The sequence below is a fragment of the Gastrolobium bilobum genome, unplaced genomic scaffold, assembly GCF_033153095.1.
Source record: "Gastrolobium bilobum isolate Gb01-03AN ecotype WA unplaced genomic scaffold, APGP_CSIRO_Gbil_v1 utg2242, whole genome shotgun sequence".
Taxonomy (NCBI): Eukaryota; Viridiplantae; Streptophyta; class Magnoliopsida; order Fabales; family Fabaceae; genus Gastrolobium; species Gastrolobium bilobum.
The window spans coordinates 82,504-106,712 of NW_026895266.1; the positions used below are offsets into that span (position 1 = coordinate 82,504).

The window sequence follows — 24,209 nt, forward strand, 5'->3', positions numbered from 1 at the left end:
AAAATTATTTGGCCCTTTCTCAGTCATACTATTGCTGAAGTGTAATGACGTTCGTACAATTTTAGTTATTGAAACGTATTGAAGAGAGTGAAAGTTAGGGATTTGGTATTCGAATCACTACCATACTATTGGCATCTTGGGCATCAATCACGTTCAACAAAACTATTTTACAAGAGTCATAACAAATAGAGTGAACAAAAAACTAATTCAAACTCACAAGGGATTTCAATCCTACGTGCTTCTCTACCTGCATCTGTCTTCGTCGATAGAGAAAAAGGGTGAGAGGAGAGAGAAAGGGTGAGAGAAAAGAAATGAATAGAAGGATTTATTTTATCTTGCAAATCTCCTTTGTTAAATGAATTTATAATCTAACTGTATCGAGAGAAGTAGGCAAAGGTAGACAAATTAAGAATATGTAAAATAACATATTCCTGATTTAAAAATAAAAAAGTTCAAACTCGAGATTGGTTTATCCGGACCAATTCAACCCGTTCCTCGACTCTTTGAAAGTCCAATTTAAAAGGGAATTAAATTTGTCCACAAAAAAAAGGGAATTAAATTAAGATATTCTTGTTTCACAATTTAAAAAGGGGGGGAATCAAAGGAAAGTAATGCTATTTTACCGTTATGCTTACTTTATATTATTCTACCATTATCCCCCTTTTTTTTCCAACAATTTTTAGACCTTTTTCCCATGTCTAACAACTTTTCAATAAAATTATATAAAATTATATCCAGATAATTTCTCATTCAAAAGTAATTTTTTTTAATTAATATTATCTGAACAATAATCATTATGTCAAAATCACTTTTCACATATAAGTATCTAAACTAAAATCACATCATTTTAAACCCACATTTAACCGAAATCAATTTTGTAAAACTAAAATCAAGTATGCGAACTCTTATCACCAAACAAGACTCCAACACAAATTTTTTTTTTTAATTTTTCTACCGATTTATCAATTAATTAATTAATCAGATCAAACCAGACAAGATCAAATTTTTAACACAACTGTATATTCAATATTCGAATTCGAGACCATTAATTAAGTCGGAACAATCTCATGCTAATTGATCCATGTGCTTGGTGGTCTCTAGCACAAATATGAATATAATAGCAATAAAAACATGTTATATTTACAAACTTCTTATTTTCAAATTATACTATATATTTTCGAGAATACATTTCAAACCGAGTCTATTCCCGAAAATAGTTGAATTTATAAGAATTTATAAAGAAAAAATTTGTAAATATAATATTTGTAAATTGAGAATACTACTTATGCCTTTTAACAACTCCAAATACAACTCTATACATTTTCAACTAGTTCAGATCCATCTGAGATAAATGGACTACTAGTTTCCTGCATGACGTGGTATCCAACAATATGATGAATAATTGCTTGCACCTGGCCTACCCTCTTTGAGGACACTACCAAAGAATACAAAGGTCTACTCTAGCAATAACAGGACTAGTACATTCTGATGCATCGTCATTCCTCCAACCAAAACTTTTCTCAACGCAGAACATGTTGATCTTGCAAGTATCTCCCTAAGATAATGCAGGAACAGAACCATTTCCTGATATGCACTCATTCTCCAATTCTGAGAGCTCACTCTCAAAGAAGGCTTTGTGGAGTGTCCTGACACACTGTTCTGCTTCACTGTCATTTACAACTAACGAGATATTCACCTGGCGCAAATCAAACAGGAACAAAGGATACATGAAAATGAAAACCTTTTAGAGTAATGATTTGCATATAACTGTCATAACTTTATACCCTAAGCCTGAACATGACAAACCACCAAGTCTACAACGCAATAAAAAAAAAAGTAGTGTTGAAAACTTGAAATGTCATGCTATCTCTCATTAATACAAGACATGTTTGATCTTCTCCTTTTCAAGCAAAACATGTTAATATGCGCGCAAAGTATACAGGGAAGATAAGTCTTAGATCACTTACAACACGGAAGTGTACAACAAGGACACATACAAGTCATTGTTTGTGGCTGAAAATGAAAAAGCTATAATTTCCTAATAGCAACTATAATGAAGAAACATCTGAAATTGATAAAGTGAATACCTTAGATGCACCCTGAGAGATCATTTGAACAGTGACCCCAAGAGTTCGAAGAACATGAAAGGCCTACAATAAGCCATTCAGTAAATTTTAAAGTCAATAAAAAAGAGCAAAACATCAAATGATTACAGAAGAATATAATCACGCAAGTTGACGTGAATCAACTTATGCCATGGTATTTATTCCAATATGCTGATTTCGACAATGCCCCAAGGCTCCCAAGGTAGAAGAGGCACTCTCAACAAAAAGTATCCCCAAGATAGATAAAAAAAGGGAGGGACAGAAGGCCCAGATAGTGAGTGTAAAAAAGTAATTAAATCTCAGAAGCATCAAAATAAAACTTGCAATAAATCTTAAAACAATATCTAAAGAGAGACAATAGGATACAAAACCTTCTCCAGAATTAGCGACGACCTCTGAACATTTCCAATGAGAGATATTATTGATCTGTTCTTTAGGAGATTTACAACAGCAATTTTCTCCAGTTCTTCAACAACATAGTCAAGTTCCTGGTTAAAGATGAAAGAATGATAACCAATTAGATTTAGGCAAAGGCTGCGATACAAAACATGGCACAGGGCAAATATTGAGCAGCCCTTTGTTTACTGAGGCGTAAAATTAGGTGACCTCAAGCAGATAGACATTATCTAGTGGTGACATAGGGATACATAGAAATTACAACAATGAACATGCCCTATCTTACCAGGTGGGATAGACTACATTAGATCAAATGACACCATCTCACAATAATATTGTAATTCATCAACAAAATAATCCATGGAAGTAAGGAACACAATGGCTTACCTGTTGAATTAGCTCTCTGCTCCACAGCTTTGATGGATCCAATGTCAAGGAAATACTGACTTCACTTGTAGCTACAACATCAACTGATATGCCTAAATCTTCGAAGATGGAAAAAACCTGCATAAATATGGAAATATGAAGATGGGAAGGGATCCAACCACTAAGAAGACAGGTCTGGCAGGTGTTAACTTTCCCACCTTAGCAAGGAACCCATACTGACCAAGCATGCGTGTGCTTACAATATCCAACATGGTCACATTACGTTTCAAAACAATGCTAGTTAATAATGCCTGCAGGTGGAAATAGGAAAACATAACACTGTCTAAAGTCCTCCTTTAGATAATAGTATTTATCATTTATGCCAAGACTCAATTCTACAAACCTTGCTCATATCTCTTCCCTTGGTGATGAGAGTACCTGGAGCTTTAGGGTTGTAAGAATTTTTAACCCTAACAGGAATATCACCTTCTCTAGCAGGTCTCATAGACTGTGGATGCAGGACCTGCATATCAGAGAAATAAGTCAAACACTAGATCACTCTGATATTCCAAGGCCCATATCATATCAATTGGGCTCCCAATAATCATGCTGCCCATGACAGTGCTGCAGGATATGAGCAAACCAAGAACGCAGGCTAGAATTTGTAATGTTTTAAAACCATAAGAGAAATGACATATGCCATATCGTCAATAAAAGAAGATAAGTGAATACAATGATACCTGAGCACCAAAGTATGCCAGTTCAGCAGCCTCATCAAATGTCAAATATGGAACAGGTTCTGCTTGTGGGCATAAATTTGGATCAGAGGTTAGAACACCATCAACATCTTTCCACACCTGTTTAACGGACTCAAATTAACTGCTTCCTCGTTATCTCCATTTAATCTAGAAGAAGCTAAAGAAATTATGCATAAAAATTGCAGTATTTCATGCTAGTATTTTACGTTATGAAGTCAAAGAAATATTTGCATTTCCAACTACTACCAGAATTAATACCAACACCTAAATCTGACAACTCATTCGATAAGCAAAGCAAGTGCATCAACATTCTTACAAGATTTTGCCATGCACACCTAACTGTTTATATGCGAACCTGGATCTCTGGCAACCCTAGTGCTTTCCCAATTGTTGTAGCTGTCAAATCACTGCCCCCTCTACCCAATGTTGTCACTGCACCTGATTTCCAGGCCTGCAAGAATATTGAGTTTGTAATTCAGAATTTCTCATTTTATCAATGTAAAAACCTGGAAAACAGGAGTGGGGGGAAGGGGAGGGTTGAGTAAGACCATTGAAAATGTAAGGCATCACAATGACCTTTCCAAGGAAGCCTGTAACAATTGGAATTGCAGGATCAGAGACCCAATCACCATGTAACCTCTTTGCAACAGCAGGATAAGTTGCTTCCAAAATGTCCGCATTTGTGAAGTCATCAGTTGTTATAAAACCAATCTCAAATGCATCATACTGCCAGACCATTAAATTATCATTTTAACAAAAAGTTACTATCATCAGGATTCAGAGATGGACTATCCTCATCAGCAATTACAAAACTAACTTTTTAAGTTGCAATAAGTATAAGATACTAGATAGGAAAATAAGAATAACATACTTGTCGGGCCTTAACACCTATTTTGTTAAGATATGCAGCAAATATCCTAGTGGACATGCACTCTCCAAAAGAAACCAAATAGTCTTGTGTCCGAGGGGTCAACTCTTTCATCATAGCTATGCCCTTCAGAAGTTGCTCCAATTCTTCTAGATGCTCTGGAAATGTTTCCACACACAACATGGAGACAGATGCAAATATGAGTACAAAAATAGAAAAATTTACTTGAAGATGCATATTGATAAGAAAGAAGGCTTATTGCAGAATTGGTTCAATCCAAGAGTTGATAAAATAAAATGAGACATTTGTATGACATAACAAGCTCAAACTATGGCATGACAATAATCAATGTTATGATATACTATGTCATCTCATTCAAGCAATGCATATACAATGTATTTGCTGCCCAAAAAGATCAGTGTTTCCACCACCATCAGCTTTCGTGGCACATTCAATATCAAGCAATCATACCAAAGTAAGCTTTTTAAACTAGCAAACTTCTTCAGGATACATTCATCAAAGCTTGAACATTGATGTCATAATTCTCAAATAAAAAGGAAAATACAAAACTACAGAGTAAAAGAAGCAGTAACTAGTATGAAAGTATGTATTGTGAATAAACTAATTAATTCAAACATGTGTTCAACACCCTAAGCCTATTGGAGCAACACACAAAGGCATAGACATAACTTTCCAGTTGAGTCAAAGTTGTAAGAAGGTTGAATACAAAACAACCACTACAAATTGTAACCAAAAATGATTTTAAAAGGGAAGGTAGCTCACTTGCAGTAACAGTTCTGTCCACTCCAAGCTCCTCCATGGTCCTGGATAAGATACCGACACACAGTGACACAAAGAGAATATATTATTAGTCAATAAAAAGTGTGATTTTCCTTTATTTTTTGAAAACATTTTCACTAGACTTGGAAAAGAAAAAAGTAAAATCCATTGTCTTTACCTGAGATGTAGGTCTTCGATAATGCTGAGCTCATCAATACTATCGGCATTAGTAACTCCACAACTTACAGCTTTTTCTCCAGCCTAGCAAGACAAAAAAAGTATCCCATTTCTTTTCACCATGCTTCTTAAGTAACATTAACAAAAATGACATGAAACAAAATGCAAATACAATACCAGTAAAAGCAAGTTAGTTGTCTTTCCCATGGCAGAAAGAACAATAATAGGCCTCTCTTCCGGAAAACTTAGAATAAGGATGGCCACCTCTCTCATCCTCTCTGCATTGGCCACAGAGGAACCACCAAACTTCATGACACACGTGAAACTCTTTTCAATTTCAGCAAAGCTTCCACTTACAGTCTCATTCTTTTGGGGTACATCACTTTGTGATCCCTTGCTGCAACAGACACTGAATGCCACATTCCCACTTGAAACTTTCCTCTCACAACTCACAAGGGGAACAGGAGCAACAGATGCTGCAAACCCAATTCGCCGTGGCAACAACACAGGTTGGCAATGCAAGGTTCTCCTTAAAGCCACAGGGAATGTGCTCTTAACCCAACTAAGCTGCGTCGTGTTGGCCATGCTTATACCAATAAAAATACTCATTTCAACAAATAACGCAAAACAAATCAAAACACCCAATAATCTGTATCAGTTATTACCCAAATACTACCCACTACTTCATTCAGTCACAGTATTACAATGAATTGAAGATTACTCAAAACAGATGGAAAAAGAAAAAAAAAAAAAATTTATTTTTATTTTTATTTTTTTGCATTTGATGCATAAGGGCATCACAAGCACAAGCACAACTTTTAACTTTTTGTCCTGTCGTGGAGAAAGATTTTGACATTTTTTATTAGTTTAATATTTATCATTTAATAATTTTTACTCTCTAATTGTTTTTTATTATTTATTTAAAGGGAAGTACACTTTAACAACGAAATAATGTTATTATTTATCAATTTTATCGTTTAATTATATTGATTCAACGATTATATTTATTTCGATCTATTAGAAATGTTGATAAATCAAAAGCAACCTTAAGCAGAAAAAGGGAAAATTCGGAGCAATTTAGGAAGTTTAAAATAAATACCTCGTAAGAAAGAGGTTGTTGTTGAGAGGTTGAAAATGCAGGAAATCGGTTCCGAACAACAACCCCGAAGGATTGAGAAACGCACAAAGATTAGGGTTTTGGAACACTGGTTTCGGTCATAGAAATAAAAAAGGAAAAAAAGAGTGATGGCGTGGCGCCGACTTTTGACTTGAGAGCTCTGGGGAGTGGGAATGGCACTTCTCTTTCTGACACTCCCTTGTCTAACGACAAAAACGTGTTATCGTAATTACTTTTGTTAAGGTAGTGTTTGGTTGAAGGATTATTTTGGGATTGATGGAAAAGCGTAAGTGGATATTGGAGAATACCACGTTTGGTTCAGGTTTTTTCAAAAAAATACTAGACAAATGGGATAGATGGAGAAATGACTTTTGTGTTGATTTTTGGATGAAATTCATTGTTACAGAATACCACTTGAGATGTGGTATTTTGAGATAACTGGGGAAGTGAAAAAACAGGTGCGAAGTTTCTCCCGAACATAGATTTTGCAAATTTAAATAAATTTCCCTGGTAATATTTCGTTCAATCAAACAACTTTTTTTTATATTTTCCTACCAAACTCATTTTCCAACCATTTCCCAAGTAATTACATTTTCCTAGTATTCAAAAAATTTCTCCTCAACCAAACACCCCCTAAGAGTAATGTACGCGGAACACGTGTTTGAACTTTTTTTAAGTTAAAGAAATTGTTTTTTTTAATATAATTATGTTAAGTTAGGAGGATATACTTATTACCAAAAAAAAAACTTATCATATTTACAACTAATCTAATTATCATTAATTTTCGTCAATCTAATGGTTATAATTTATTAGAAATTATTAGATCGCATTTATTAATAATTATTAATTCCTAAAAAATTATAACCGTCAGATTGACGGAAACCAATAGTGATTAGTTGGTTGTAAATGTAGTGTATTTTTTTGGTGTTAAGTATATTCTAACCCCGTATGTTGAAAAAGGTTTCTTAAAAAAATACTTTTTACAAAAATGTAAATTGTTAGCAATTATGTAGAGGGAAAAATGTTTTTCTCCAACAGTAAATGAAGTTAAATCCTTTGTACTAAAAAAAAAGTTACATCCTTTTTTTTATTGGAAATAATATTTGTACAGTTAATACAGATAAATTATTTACCTTTATTTCTAAAATAACATCGTTTTGGAATTGAAAAATTAAATAATTTAATTATAAAGACTATAATAATCTTGAAATAAATTAAAATTATAAAAATACCATGATTTCTGTCCAAAATAATATCATATTAGACTTACTGCAGATAACTTATCTACAGAAAAAAAACGAATACTTTTTTATTTTATTTTTTGGATATCAGAAGTTATATCCTTTGTGCACAGGCCAAGTCATGAGGAATTTAAAAAAAAAAAAAAACACTTTTAGCAAGTGGAAAGACGAAAGATATTTTGATATTAAAGTCAATGATATAGCTTCGTTGGCTATATAAGCTCACTAAATGGGAAAGGATCTGATTTTAATTTCCAGTAAATATATTTTTGGGGAGGTGGCAAAGGGGTTTTTGACCCTTTTGTCCCTAATTAAATAATTAATAACCAATTTGCCCTTCCCCCAGAACTATCCACCATCCTGCCCCCATTTAGTCGATTATGTTGCACTTGTAATCGACTAAATGGGCTAAACTCAGAAATTATGAAACGCGAATTTTAGTCGACTAAAAACTCACCTTAATCGACTAAATTGTTTGCACTTTTAGTCGACTAAGCACATTATTTAGTCGACTAAAGATCGCGAAAAACCTTATATCCAGACCTCTCTTGGGCTCATTTTCAAAATATTCGAAATCAAAACTTCTCTCTTGGTCTCTTTCTCTTGTTTGTCAGCTGGGAACCTTCCATTTCATCCCACCACCTCTAAGACATAGTAATTGTGAAATCATTGTCATTTTCCTTTATTTCTCAACTGTTTCCCCCAAATCCGAACCCTAACCCCTAAAATCTGATTCCTACCCCCAAAATTCGTGTGAAAGATGAGCTCAAGTCCAAACATGTATGTTACCATGATTTACTATGATGGAAAGCATTATGAAGGCCCCAACGGTGTTCAATTTGAAGGAAAAACGAAAATGTTGAAAATCAAACGGGGCACTACGTACAATGAGCTGAAGGGGAGGATTAACCAAAAATTGGGGCTACACGGGAGCCATGGCGTTCAACGGATGATCGTCAGGGTAGAGTCTACAGTTGGTAAGAATGCTATATTCTACATTGGTAATGATATATGTGACGATGAAGATGTGGATTGTGTCATAGATGCAATTATGGACCGAAAATTTCAAAACTTTATTGAGATATATGTTGAAATAGACTGTGGTCAATCTTTATCTGCACCTGTGCATGGAAGAAGTCAAAGTCAAGAAGACAGAGTGGTCGGTTTATCTGCACCTGCACCTGTCTTAAGTCAAATACCACTGAGGAAAATAGACGAGGATGAGGATGGGCATGACGAGGATATGGACAGTGAAGACGATGGTGAACCCGAGAGTGTTATTCCGCTGGGTGACACCTCAGATACGGACGTAGAGGGGAATTTTGACGCTGATACTAGTTCAGGAAACTTGAGTTCCCAGGTTATGTCACCGCTCCGTGTTGACCCTGTTAGCAGTGGTAAGATTGTAATATAAAGTTTTAATTTTGCATATATATATATATATATTTGTGTTTTCTTTCGTACTGACGGATAAGTTTAAATTTGGACGTAGGGTCTGAGATTGAGCCATTTTGGAACGACAGCCCACACTATTCGTTCATTAATTGGGCTCACCCTAATGATGAGACGGAGATATTGTATGGCGACGATGACATCCACGGTGGCTGGCATTTAGGAGATCCATTATATTTGTACCAGGAGTTTCGAACTAAATCTGAAATGCAACATGCTGTCAAATTAAATTGTATGAAGTCTCATCGTACTGCTGTGGTGGCAAAAAGTGATGACCATAGATTTGTGATGAAGTGTCGACACCATAATGATGGTTGTCCCTGGTACGTGCGGGCTATGTTGCCCAAGAATGGAAATAGTTGGGTTGTTAGTAAGTGGGGTAAAAAACACACCTGCCTAAACCAAGGCCTTACTCGGGACCATAGACAGCTGGATTCTGATGTAATCTGTGCAGCCATTATAAGTATGTATTACATTCATTTTTGTTTATGGTTTAATTTTTCGGTATATTTATTGATTGTGTTGACTTCGAATTTTGTGTAGGTATGTTAAAAGAAGATTCATCCACGAAACCAGTTCTTATTCAGGAGAGGGTACAAAGTTTGTATGGATACAACATATCTTATAGGAAGGCTAAAATGAAGGCCATTGTGAAGTTGTTTGGCGACTGGGAAAAATCATATGCCATCTTACCTGGTTGGCTGAACTACATGACACAGATAAATCCTGGTTCTGTGTTCAAGATTGATACGGATCAGTGTTGTGACGAACGACGAGTCTACACCGATAAGGCTGTCTTTCGCAGGGTATTTTGGACTTTTCACCAGTGCATTGAGGCTTTCAAATATTGTAAACCCATAATCCAAATTGATGGCACGCACCTGTACGGGAAATACAAAGGTACCCTCTTGATTGCTACGTCACAGGATGGTGATGGATTCATTCTGCCTATTGCGTTTGCCATTGTTCCACCGGGTGAGAGATTGGATGATTGGTTGTGGTTTCTTAGCCAAATGCGTTTCCGTGTCACACGTAGGCATGGTATCTGTCTAATATCCGATCGTCACCCCAGCATCATCAGGGCTGTGAAGGATCATGCCGGTTGGCAGCCTCCATTTGTGTATCACGTGTTTTGTCTTCGTCACATTGGAAGCAACTTCAACACTAAGTTTAGGGACGTGGAACTGAAGAAAACGCTGATGAAACTAGGTAACCTATTTACATGAATTTTGTACATGTTGTATGTAATGTTGTTTATGTATAACTCATTGCAATTTGGGTTCATTTTTTGCAGGTTACATGTGTTCGAAGATTCACTTTGATTTAAGATTTCAAGAATTTGTCGACAGTAACCCACAAGTAGCCTCATGGATAGATCAGATTCCCAAAGAGAAATGGTGTAGATCTTATGATGAGGAGGGCCGAAGGTTTGGTCATATGACGACAAACCTATCTGAGTGTATCAATAAGGTCCTACGGGGTGCACATAATTTGCCAGTAACGGCATTGGTCAAGATGACACAAAGTAGACTTGTTGAGTATTTTGTGAAGAGGCGTGAAAAGATCCAAAAAGTAAAGGACAAAGGCTGGAGAATTGCAAAAAAGGTTGAGGACTTCTTACAAAAGAATGATCAGTTAACTGTCAGCTTCCGTGTCCGTGTTTTTGATAGAGACTTGCAGTTGTTTGAAGTTGAGGATGCCTACAATCAATCTACGCATGATGCCGGCGACATTATGAGGGTTGACTTGCTAAATCGTAAATGTCAATGTGGACGGTTCACAGCTAGACGATTTCCTTGCAGTCATGTGCTAGCGGTGTGCAAGGTTGAAAAATTGAACCACTATGACTATGTCGATCCTGTGTTCTCAATTACACAAATTGAGAAGGTCTATGCTGCACATTGGTTTCCAATGGGTAATGAGTTGTTGATCCCAGAAATAGATGGTCCAACATTAATCCCAAATGCATCTTTGGTTCGTGCACAAGGAAGACCGAAGTCTTCAAGGATACAGAATGAAATGGATTGGGTTGAGTCCCAACCCACAAGCAGTCAAACTAGATGCAGCACCTGCAAGCAAATTGGTCACAATAAACGTACATGTCCTATGAGGATTAATCCTAGCTGAAGCAATGTTGTGCATGTATTTAAGGTCTTTTGTAAGAGTTCATGTAATTTTTGTAAGACATTGTGATGTTACTTTGTGTTACTGTTTAACTCATTATGTAATTTGACATCTCATTTCTAAGTCCATTATCTAACATTGGTCCATATTGATAGATTGAAACTCATAACTAATACTAATATTACCAAAAAATGAAATCACCAAGTTTCGGGGAGCGTAAACAAACGGTTTGGGGTAATACGTACCTAATCGCATACGAATCCTGTACAATACTATTTTGTACCTGAAAGTGTGTTCCCCAAGTCATTATATGCGTGTACATTGATATTCGATCGGTTCCGTGCCAAAAAAAATCGTGCAAAACAGAATGGGGTGTCAAAACCAGTTATTTAGTCGAGCAACCCGTACTGGTTTAGTCGACTAAACCAGTACGGGTTGCTCGACTAAATAACTGGTTTTGACACCCCATTCTGTTTTGCACGTTTTTTTTTGGCACGGAACCGATCGAATATCAATGTACACGCATATAATGACTTGGGGAACACACTTTCAGGTACAAAATAGTATTGTACAGGTTATAAACCACGAATGTGCATGTACTGCATAAATGCAATAATTAAGGGTATCCGAAACTTGTGTTCTTATTTTAACTCTGTTAAGGTCACCTGTTCTGAATTTCATTGGACATTTTAGACCCGTTGGACTGTGATTAGACACAAATTGAAAACATGAAGGTAAAAGATATTTGTTCCTTCATTTGGTAAACAAGAAAACAACAATAATTACGTAAACGGTTCACAACATGATGGGAACATCAAATAGTTCATTTCATAACCATAATATTACATAAGCTACAAATGTAAAATAGGAAGACCGAAGTCAATTACATAACAACATACACTAGAAACGTAAAATAGAAACATAAACCCTAAATCTAATCCTCATCCTCCTCGGACGCCGTCTCCTCGTCATCCTCATCTGACACATCAGCCCCCTGCCCTGCAACATCCTCAATCTGCTGTCCTCGTCCAAGCTCTAGACGAGCAAGCATATCTTCAACACCCTTGAACCGTCCCTGTATATGTCTAAATCTTTCATTTCCCTTCTGCACGTGACTCTTCCTCCATTTTTTGTGTTTCAGCGCCATTTTTCCTATTTTCTTCAGCGTGGCGTTTATGCCCTTCATGACATCACGTAATGAAAACCCACCATCAGGCTCAGCTATCTCCTGCTGGTCACCCTCATCATCATCGTCATCATCATCCTCCACCTCGGGGTCAACCATGTCTACAACTGGAGCAACATCAGGAACCTCAACATCAGCCGCACCTGTGAACTGCCACACTCCTGTTTGGGGGTTCTTTGTCATCTTGCGCTGCTCCAGTAGACATTTTCCAAACTTATGATTATACCCTGTGGTCTTCTTCAAGGTCACATTACCCATGGGAACATCAAAATGCTCCAATATCCTCTGAACAAGACAAGCAAATGGAAGTGCACCCTTGTGTTTGGCCTTATACATCATCCAACACACGTAGTGCCTCCAGTTCACCGAAGTACCATGTCGGATAGCCCACATGATGGGAATGTCATGCTCCAACACCCTGGAATGATTGAACGCTCGCGGAAACAAAATGTGGGTGATAACATAGTGTAGTATGCGAGACTCCACAGTAAGCAACCCCACCGTATAGGCAATGTGTTGCCCACGGACTCTCCTCTGCTCCTGCACGGCATCACCGCGTGTATATCCTGGAAGTATGGTCCCGCTGTCTGCGTCATATTCCACAGTCTGCGCAGAATCAAAGTCATACCCCAGTAACTCCAACCATACCGGAGCCTTCATGATGATGTCCACCCCGCAAACCCTAGACCTCAGCCCACCGTGATGGTAGCTGAGATTATGGTAGAAGGCCCGTACATGCAGCTCAGAATATGAACACGACAGTTCAGCCAAGGTCCTAAGATGTGATTCCTCCAACCACCTCACAATGTTAAAACCTTCTTGTTCAAAAAAGGCTGTATCAAGTGATTTGGCCCCACAAATCGGTCGGTTAACAAAGTCACGGACAAAAGATTCATGAACCACCGGGTCATTCTCGAACAAGTATCCGAATGGGAGGTCCACAGCAGCGGGGTCTTCCTCTTGTGGCCTTGACGAAGACGAATGGTCTTGTCGTAGCTTTTGTCGTCTCTCATTTCCAGTGCTAGACGATCTTCTACGGCCAGCCATGGGAACAACTGTACCTACAATGCAAGTTGAAACAAAAATCAATGAACAATAACAATATCAAAAAATTTAAAAATCAATATAAAAAACAAAACCTAATCCTAAAATAAAACAGAAATCAGAAACTCAATCCCTAACCCTAAAACAGAAACAGAAACCATAACCCTCAACCCTAACCCTTACCCTACACCCTAAAACAGAACACAAAAACCCATTCCTAACCCTAAACACTACAACCCAAACAAAACAGCAACGTAAACCCTAACCCTAACCCTAACCCTAACATAACCCTAACCCTAAGCCTAAGGCACCACATCAACCCTAACCCTCACCCTCACAACAAACTTAGCACCCTACCCCTAACATAAATCCACAAAACCGCAAACCCATAAATCAAATGCATGAAGAAAACCAAAAAAAAAACTAAACTTAAAACCAAATGCAAGTCAGAATACGTTACCTAAATGTCGATTTCGCAAGTGTGAACCAAGGAAGCTTCAATCGCACCTTCAAGGGTTGAGATTCAGACTTGGTTGGAGAGAGGGGACGGAATGCAGCCTTTTAGTCGATTAGGGTTTGAAAATAACCCCCTTTGCGAAATGGGGGGTTTTTTAAAAAACCTGATCTGCGACATTTAGTCGACTAAATAATGTGCTTAGTCGACTAAAAGTGCAAACAATTTAGTCGATTAAGGTGAGTTTTTAGTCGACTAAAATTCGCGTTTCATAATTTCTGAGTTTAGCCCATTTAGTCGATTAAAAGTGCAACATAATCGACTAAATGGGGGCAGGATGGTGGATAGTTCTGGGGGAGGGGCAAATTGGTTATTAATTATTTAATTAGGGGCAAAAGGGTCAAAAACCCGTGGCAAAGAGTATAACTAAGCCAAGTCAGAAATTTCTGATAAATCGTCTCATCCATTTACATCTCTAATTATAATTATCTCTAGCGGCACGAAGATAAATTCAATGTAGAAGAAGAAAAGTTTGAATACACAGTAAATGGAAAAACGGGATTTGGGGAATAAGCTGGAGATTGAACCTCTTGTGTGAATATGGGCATTAGATAATTAATTCATTCTGCAATAGATATTGCCTTCACTTAGTGACGGAGATAATAATAAACATTGCAGAAATGAAATCAGGGAGTGCTAAAATCAGAGTATGTGTCAACAAGGTTTTGAGATGAGTGAAAGCCTCTAGTGCTCGAGGACTTTCCACTCAAAACCATTCTTTCTTAACGCAAGATAAATCTACTATTATTGAGCATTGGAGTGTATTATTATCATCAAGCATTAGGGGGAGTCCACGTAGTATTTGATAAAGCGACAATAATAGTTAGTCCAAGAAAACCATGCATTTGTCGAGCATTTGTTGGAATTGACGACTTAACAATATCTCTAATCTTTTGCAAGCTTAGGTTGAGCATTACAAAAGGTATGGTTAGTAAGTACACATTTACTTTGCTTGGCAAAAAGGATATGAGAATGAAGAAGAGTACAAAACATTGTTTGTAGATGCTCAAAATGGGCTGCAAGAGAATCCTTGTAGACCAAAATATCATCAACGAAAATAGTCACCAAGTGTCGTAAGGTAAACAGCAAAAATAATTCATAGTTACTTGGAATATTAACGAGGGGTTGGTGAGACCAAAAAATATAACGAGTCCTGAGGACAATCTTGTTGGTATCATTAGGGTGTATTCGAATTTGACGATACACCTAGCAAAGGTCTAGCATAAAAAAGACACTATCCCAATGAAGCTCATCAAGGAGTTTGTCAATAGTGAGAATGGGAAAACCATCACGTATAATAATTGCATTTAAGGCACCATAATTGATGCAAAAGCATTAAGTTCCATCCTTCTGGGCGAATAATGCCCATGTAAACACCAATTTGATAGTATGTATTCATGTTTTATGTCAGTGTTATTTTTTTTTTTTATACCAATCATAATTACCTCTTTAAGAGATTATTGGTTCAAATAAGTAATTAGGCAATGTGTTAATCATTGGTTCAAATGTAAGTACTTAGATTTGAACCAATAATATCTTATAAACTATTCAAATCTCTCACCATTAGCTCGCTTCTAGTGGTTTAATTAGTCCCATTTTTTAATTTGTTTTCAAACGGCCAACATTATTAGGGGAGGATGTTTTTCCAGCTTTAGAAGAAATATCAAACCCTGAGGACTGTAACGAGTTGCATCATATTCAAAATTACTAGGCAAGACACTTATTGAGGAACTAAAATGGGAGGGGGAAATAAATAAAACAAATAAAAAAATTTATTCCAACACTTATAATTAACAACATAAGTTCACTCTTGTCAAAAGCAAGATTGAGAAAAATATCATAGCTAACAACTCAACCTACAGATTTAGCTAACCTATTTGATCTTGGCCTGTACAGGCCTTTACAAATGGGAACAAGAAGCAATGCATTTACAAACTGCAAGCTACAGCAACTACAATTAGTACATCTATAAGGGTAGCATTTATAAAGCACTTCAATCACATCATACCATGAAAGCCCGCTGAATCCAACAGCACTGCTTTAATTTGCTCAGGGGGAACATCCTGGCCTTCTATGCGTTGCTGGTAAGAAACAAGAAAAACGATAAATCAAAGCCAAACCTTCAGATAGTGAAAAGCTAATAATCCGTGAGCTCAAACTTTGAATGCCACACACTTCAGAACAAACAACCTAAGAGAAGCCTCATAAGACTTCCTACTCATTATTAAGCTAATCTTTACACTTCTAACTAAGGTTTGTGCTAAAACTGTGGTCCCTCTCCTCTAAGAAAACACCTTATGTATTTCACAAGTGGGATTGGGTTCTCAAACTCAGGTGCCATGTGTGTGTCTTAACTAACCATTCTGTTGCTACCAAGTCAAATTTCTTTCATTTCATCCCAGGCCCCCATCCGAATTCCAAAGCTTTTCTTTAAATCTCTTTAGATAATTTCTTGACAAAGATTCAGCCCTAACATCAATGGCAGCTCAAAAAGTCAAACCTAAACTGTTGGTCAATAAATTTACAGTTGCTAGAACTCTCCACCATAAGATTGTCAACATAATTTTGGAAAACACGAAATATTATTTATTACATCTGTGATTTGTCATATGATCAGATGTAGGCACCGGACGTTAATATTGGAAGAACAATTTATGTTCAATGTGCTACAACAACAACCAACTTCTTCGACCACTCCTTAGGGTTGGCTACATGGATCAATCAACACCACTGGACATAATATGCTAATGGCCAAATAAACATCAATGGCAAGCATTGTAAATAAAAGTAAGGAAGAGTTCACGTGAAGCTTGGTACTTGAGAAAGAACTATACCTCAGCTCTGAAAACATCTAAAGCGAAGCCATTGAAACAGCTAATAACGGCCTGCTGAACATCCAATCCGAGGTTATCCAAAGCCCTCATGGTGGAAAGCAAAAGACCTGGTCTGCGAGTACAAAACATATGAATGTTGACAGCTCTCCCTTCCCTTACCCTAACTTCCACCTATAAATTTCAGAAACACCGAAGTCGAGTTAAAACAATTTCCTCAATTACCATGCAAATAAATTCTGTAAACATAAAAATGCATAGTTAGAGATCATTAGTTTGCACTTATACACCTTGCAGGTCTACACACTAACACAACCACAGGCCATCAAGACATACTAACCACTTATAACTTAAAGTTCACTTTATAATATAATTATACAAATCAGAGATTTGTCAATATCAGATACATCAGTTAGAGTCAAATACCTGTTGGTACAAATATGTTTCAAACCAAATTACGAAGCAAGTAATGAAAGAGTCAATTCAAGTTGTTTCAAGTAGATTCGAGTGTGATTCAATTTTTAACATTCCAGCAATAGGTATAAATTTGAGCCCAACCGGACTAGTCAGCTCATTTTGCAGGCTGATTTCTTCGAGATGGACCAGACAATTAGAGGCTCATTCTTTTGTGGGAGCAAGCCTGACAAAAGAAGTTGGCCTCAATTAGACCAGCCTAATTTTTTCCATGTAAATTGGACCAGCTCAGCATGCTGCCCTGTTTGGTCCACATGATCCTTTGGGCCAGGCCAACATTTTAAGACTTTTTTGTCAGGGCAGCATGGCCTGACCAAATGGAATGCTCTGTATATGCCAGCCCCTTTAATAGCTCTAATTCCAGCCACCATTTCCGAGGATTTTAGGGCCTCCTGATTTCAAATTTGAGGTTATTCTAGCTGTTTGAAGATTACAAATCCTGTGTTTTTTAATTAAAAAAAAAAAATGGAGAAGTTTTGGCCTTGTTGTGTAGGATTGCTTCACGGGAAATATCATTCCTGACCAGATCTTCTGGCTGTGCATCATTCTAACTATTTTGTTTGAGTATCTTTCCAGAAGTACTAATTTTGGATGTTATATCTCCATTGTTCAAGACACATAATTTTGCTTAGTTGTTTTTCCAAATATGGTTTATGGAGCCCACATTATTTTTTAAACACAATCTAAGAGCTTAGTATGCATTGTTAGAATATAAAGTACATTCATGTGTTTGGAGTCATGTTATGTTAGAAAGTCATATTGAGTTGGGTTTGTACTATACTAGTAACTTGATCTAGATTAGTTTATAAAGAGGTATATATCAGTGCTTTGTTCTAAACACATCTCACATAATCAGATCTAATATTATTTAACGTGATTTCAACAATGGGATTTCCCAGGCCCTGCCATATAGGATATCCTTCTCATGTTATTTTGTTGAAAAAAAGGGGCTTTCAAAACTGGACATACAATGCATACTAAAAGTCATCACCAAGCATTGTGCTAGAGCATGTTCAGCAAGATTTTGCCTATGTTTCTAGAAAGTAATATGTAGCAGACATTAGACAAGAGTAAATTGTGTAATTTCTATACTGGTCTCACAACTCAACAAATTTGGTAAACGGTCCATATTCATAATCTCGCAATCCAATATTTTTGGCAGGTGGGTAACTATATGATATGATATACAGAAAAAGGAAACATTCATTGAAGCCCAGTGCACTAGATCATCAACAAATTTGCATCCATGTACACGTGTTGGTGTTGGCCATGGGATAGGTCCACATAAAGGCAGTATCAATTATAATTTACATGGTCTGCAAGCAACAAGCAACAATTCTGACAGTGTCTATGTCTAACAACAATTTTGTATCAAAGAGGACAAAAATTACCTTTGCATTTTGGTTTTTAGGGCTTGGCAAGGCACCAGGATATAGTTCCTCCTTGACCCGGCAGGGAAGGGTTGGTGGAGTGGGTGTCAAAGGGTAAAAGCTTGTAGAAGGTGTCACCAATGAGCCAGGTGGAGTTGACTCCAGTTCATTATGAAGATCATTAATCCTCTGCAGAAGCTCCTTCAAATAGTCAACTGCATCCCCAAGTATTGAAGCCCTATCCATCTACGAACAAATGAAAGTAGATTAGCATGTACTGATAATGTTAATCATCTAGTTAATGGCAACAATCAGACCAACACAGCCTAACCTAAACTAAAGTCTCATTAAAATTGTCAAGAATATAGTACCACACACCAGATTCCCCAAACATAAGTGACAAAATCGCCGGAATAGATCCTCTCACATGACATGAGTTTATCTGAGAAGATCTCAGTCGCCCACATACAAATCAATTGTTATTCTTTTCTCACTCTCTATCATAATACGCTCTCCATATCCGTTCCAAAATAACATTTCTCATTACAGAAACTAACATGCTTGAGAATTCTATTGGGAAAAGAGGAATCAAAAGAAACAACTAAAGATTTCTCAACATAATCAATCACTCCACAAAGGGATCAACTACTTGACAGAAAAAATTGAAACAAATCAAATTGTAAGTTTCAAAAACAAAATCTTCATACCTTGCTAATCTTTGGCACAACAGACCTAAGCATGTACAACCTATCATTGAGTTTCTTCCTACGCCGCCTCTCAGCCATAAGATTTTTCGCAGGAAGCCCTTTCTTCTTCCCCTTCTGGTCTCCACCAACATTAACAGTGCCATCATCTGGGTTCCCATTATTCCCATTATCATTAACATCATCAGAATCATAAGCATCAACATCAACACTGCCTTCCTCAACTTCCAATTCTTCCCCTCTCCTCCTCTTCGCCGCACGCTTCTGAAAGAGCGTGGATTGCGCCACCTCAAGAGGCCTTAAAGCCTTAGCCTTGTTCAAAAACATAGCATTCCCAGAACCAGAACCAGAACCAGAACCGGAACCACCAAAGGGTTCGAGTTCCATACCCGTGTGAAACTCGGGTTCAAGGGTACCCATCTGAGTCTGAGGAAAACCCATCAAAAAATGGGAATTGGAGGAATGGTTCCCAAGGAAAAACCCACTTTCTGGACCCAAATCGAAGCCAGTATCAAAAGGGTTGTTGTTGTTGTTGTTGTTGTTGTTGAAGAAAGAGTGTGGGTTGAGAGAGAATGAGTCCATGTTGATGTTGTGTTGGTGAATGAGAAAGTTATCAGATGTTGGATTTGTTGAAACAAAGGGAATATTAGTGCTACTACTAATAGCAGAGTTGATGTAGCAACCAGGTTCAGGTTCGGGTACGGGTTGGGGTATAGGTTCGGGTTCCATGATGGATTTGAAGTAAGTGAGAGGAGCATCCATGGCAATGGCTAATTCTATCTCTTCTTCCTTGTCGTGGTGTTTAGCTTCTTCAACTTGGGGTTCCAACCAAGGAACGATGTTAGAGTGAGTTCTTGGTTGTACGGGTAGCGTGTACCTCTCCATGAGAGAGAGAAAAAGATGAGGAACTTTTTGTTTGCTTTTGTTCTCAGAACATCGTTTGTGAGAAGAAAAGATGCAGAGAAAAAAAGGGAGATTCGGAGTTTCGAACGTTATGTTATGTTTTGTTGTGTGTTGTGTGTTGTGTGTTGTGTTGTGTGAGTGTGTGATGTTTATTGTGTCTAAAATGGGAACGGCTGGTAAAGGTGTGGTTTATCCATGTGGATCTGCCTCTGTCTCTTGTGCTGTTCTCTTGTTAGATTCTTTTTTTTCTTTTTCTTTTTTTTCTTTCGGCGTAATAGGGATTATTATAAGCTTAAAATATTTTTTTATTTTTGGCACAATATATCATATTTAATTTTTAAAGGAGAAGTTTTTTTTTTAAAAAAAGTTGTCAATTAAGATTAGAGAATGTCGCAAATAATAATACTTATGAAGTTATGACCCATTAATAAAGAAAAAAAGTATTTATCTTTTTAAAAGAAATAATATTGTGTTATTTTAAGTAAAATTGTAGGGTTTTACTTAATATTTAAAGGAAAATATACTTCTTTTTACATGGGAAAATATATTTTTTACAATAATCAATTACAACTATATCTTACTAGTAAGGCTATCGATTGACCTGATAGAAAAATAAAAATAACTTTGATATTATAATTATGTCTTACTAGTAAAATATAATTGTAATTAATTATTGCACAAAAATTTTTCTGCAATGTGATAGGAGAAGTTGGGAGCCATATTTAAATTAAAAAAGTCAATCAACAACTTTTTACTCTCTCCATTTCATTGTGTAATGTATCTCTACCATGAAATACGATAGTTTTAGTTAAAATAACCTAATTCAATGTCCTTTAAAAGAGAAATATTTTTCTTATTAATAAAATATTACTAACACGAATCAAGCTCGAGATCTTTTAATATTTAAGCTCTGTTAATTGTGTCAACTCTAATTATAAATAGTGAAACATTTTACATCCAGAAAATTTTGATATGACTAAGACAAAGTAATCAGTAAAAGTAGGATTTAGTGTTTGTCATTTTAAAATGACAAATATTTTTCCCTTAAAAATATATAAACTATGTTTACCAAAAAAAAAAAAAGTATATAAACAATGAGATAGATTATTCCACACTAACATATCCTTTTAATAACTCTACAAAAGATAATATTATTATGGAAATTCTTCAAGTATGCCTATTATTATTTTTACCCTAATAATTAATTTGGCCCTAAAATAAGGAATAATCAATTATACCAAAAAATGGATAATATAGCCAAAACTACGCTAGTAACTTAAGTCAATTCACGAGGTTTTTCAAAGTAATCAGTGAGATACACATGAAATACATGCTTAATCATTATTTAGTCACGTTCATTTAGCTACACATGAAACGTAGCAAATTTTGTTTCAATTTTTTTGAAAATTAGTCACCTCTTGGTCGTAGCCAAAGAACCGTAGCTATTTGAGCACTGGCTGAATTTTTTGGCACTTGCTAATATGTCATGCTGGCTCTGTCACTAATTAAAACGATAGTAGTTTTGGATTAAGCAACACAACCAAAATTACACAAGTAATCCAAGTCAGTTCACGAGGTTTTTTAAAGCCACTAATGAGATAAACACCAAATACATGAAGCATCACCATTTACAACATTGTACTTGTCACCAAAAGCCTTAGTAATGATAATAAAAAGTAAGTGTAATTGTTCCTAAATACAGGTAACATCCCATACCCCACTTAAGAAAAGAAAGGTAATTTTGAGTAATACAAACTATAAAAAATAGCTTAGGTAAATTGTACCACACTAGCATATTTGCTAATAACTTTACCAAACACAATCCTTATATTGGAGTAATTTGAGGATCCCCTAAATAATTTTTACCTTACTAATCAGTTTGGTCTCAAGATAAAGAATAATCAATTACACCAAAATATGCGGGTAATATAAGCAAAACTACACTTGTAACCAGTGTTATCAGACCAAGCTCAAACTGGCCGGGTCGACTCGGAACCTGATGAACCGTTCATCTGACCGATTCGTGTCAAGTATCGGATCGGCCATCTGGAAGGCAAGAATTCCACCGTCTTAACCCCCTCATTCCATAGAATGTTTGTTTTTGAGGACTGAACACAGCTCGTGATGAGATTAACCAAATGGCTTGGCAAGGATATTTCTCAAGAGTTCGCTACAAAAACCTCAAACTAAGTTTATCATATGCCTTGATCAAGTCAATTTTGATTGCCACGAAGGCCTTCATTCCCTTCATTTTATGCATGGAATGGATAACCTCTTGCATTATGATTATGTTGTCCTGGATTTGCCTATTGGGCACAAAGCTTACTTGAAACAGGGAGATATCTTCTCCATAATTTGCTTCAGCCTCTACACAATGACCTTTGAAAAGAGCTTATAGATCATCAGATATAGGGAGATATGTCTAAATCGGGAGATGCACTTCGGGTTCTTTATTTTAGGGATAAGCACCAAGAGGGTGGAATTAACTTTTGAAATCTGTTATGGGATAGACCAAAACCGTCTAATTGATTCACAGACTTGCGCCCTCATTGTAATCCAATTTCACTAGAAGAAGACCGTTGGATAACCATCAACTCCAGGAGCTTTATATTCCTCATTGCAAGCAAGAGTTTAGAAATTTGTTAGGTACCTAAGATTCTAACCATCTCCTATTGGTATGTAGGTGTCCTAGAGATAATCCATATTATCAGAGGAACACATTTCATTGTTTGGTATTTCATAATTTATATATTTGAGCATACTTTATCTTTATCATATTTATGTCTCGCCTATATTTTATGGGTAATATGCATTTAAAGATAAAGGCCCTATAGATAGAACGAGTGTTCACTCGAGTATCTATTATGGGGATCATGATCATGAGAACTCGAGTACACTACATATATGTCCCCTGAAACTTATTCATAGTCTTGAATCACCAAGATAGGCATTAGTCATCTCAATAAGACTAATACAACATCATATACTTGTATGAAGATACAAGGTAGGGACCTCATGGAATGCAGGCATGGAGATGCCTTAGCTGATGTCATGGATGAATTTGTTAAAGAGCATATGGCACTAAACTGACCCGCAGATAGACTCCACAAAGATTCTATGTAGAGAGTATCATTGGATTTGTAATGTCTCTTATTATTTGGTGGTGCGGATCGTTCTAGACTTGAGAATGTCATCAAACACTATGACCTAGGGTTATACTTTGCATGTACAACTCTATCTGCCTAAAAAATGGAGAGAGCAGTGTACTCTTGGGTATAACTCGAATACATGAGTATAGATGGACATGCCGATAGGACTCATAGTCCCCTACAAGGGATTAGTCATTCACAAGACTGGTAGGGCTTGCATGACTTTCATTAGACTCAGGAATCTGTGCAGAGTAAGGGATCTGAAGAGTCATGGATCCGCCTGAGAGTTTATAGAAGAAGATTCCTAGTTCTGTGAAAAGCTATATTTAGTCAACCAAGAGAAATGATACTTTATCCTTGCTCTCGAGTAAATGTGAATGACGTATAAGGGATGACGCCGACACGATATCTAGATCAGAAAGATAGATCACTTGATCAACTCGATTAGTTCTAAGGCTACAGAGAATTACTAGTGTTTTATATAGTCATTAGATAAATTGGGCCTGTTAAAGGAGTTTAATTGGTCCAAGTTTATCTATGTCAGTAACTAATTAGGTCTAATAAGTCACACACTAAGGTCGTTCTTGATTGCAAGTTATAGCAAGTTTGGGCCAATAATTGTTATTGGGCTTTGTCAAGAGTAATTGAGT

General features: G+C 36.6%; 2 protein-coding genes across 2 annotated transcripts; both read right to left on the reverse strand.

The window, feature by feature from the left end:
* Positions 1-1,222: 1,222 nt before the first annotated feature.
* Positions 1,223-6,751, reverse strand: LOC133302734 (aspartokinase 1, chloroplastic-like). The gene is made up of 14 exons (XM_061502551.1): positions 6,550-6,751; positions 5,628-6,036; positions 5,452-5,534; positions 5,277-5,317; positions 4,497-4,651; positions 4,202-4,351; positions 3,981-4,076; positions 3,608-3,724; positions 3,271-3,390; positions 3,086-3,178; positions 2,889-3,005; positions 2,477-2,593; positions 2,088-2,150; positions 1,223-1,696 (listed from the first exon to the last, which is right to left on the reverse strand). Exons 2-14 carry the CDS (start codon positions 6,033-6,035, stop codon positions 1,556-1,558), a joined length of 1,701 nt encoding a protein of 566 aa, XP_061358535.1. The 5' UTR covers position 6,036; positions 6,550-6,751; the 3' UTR covers positions 1,223-1,555.
* A 9,159-nt stretch (positions 6,752-15,910) lies between these two features.
* LOC133302743 (transcription factor ICE1) lies at positions 15,911-20,524 on the reverse strand. Its single transcript, XM_061502561.1, has 4 exons — positions 19,511-20,524; positions 18,825-19,049; positions 16,963-17,133; positions 15,911-16,209 (listed from the first exon to the last, which is right to left on the reverse strand). Exons 1-4 carry the CDS (start codon positions 20,390-20,392, stop codon positions 16,126-16,128), a joined length of 1,362 nt encoding a protein of 453 aa, XP_061358545.1. The 5' UTR covers positions 20,393-20,524; the 3' UTR covers positions 15,911-16,125.
* Between the last annotated feature and the right edge of the window lie 3,685 nt (positions 20,525-24,209).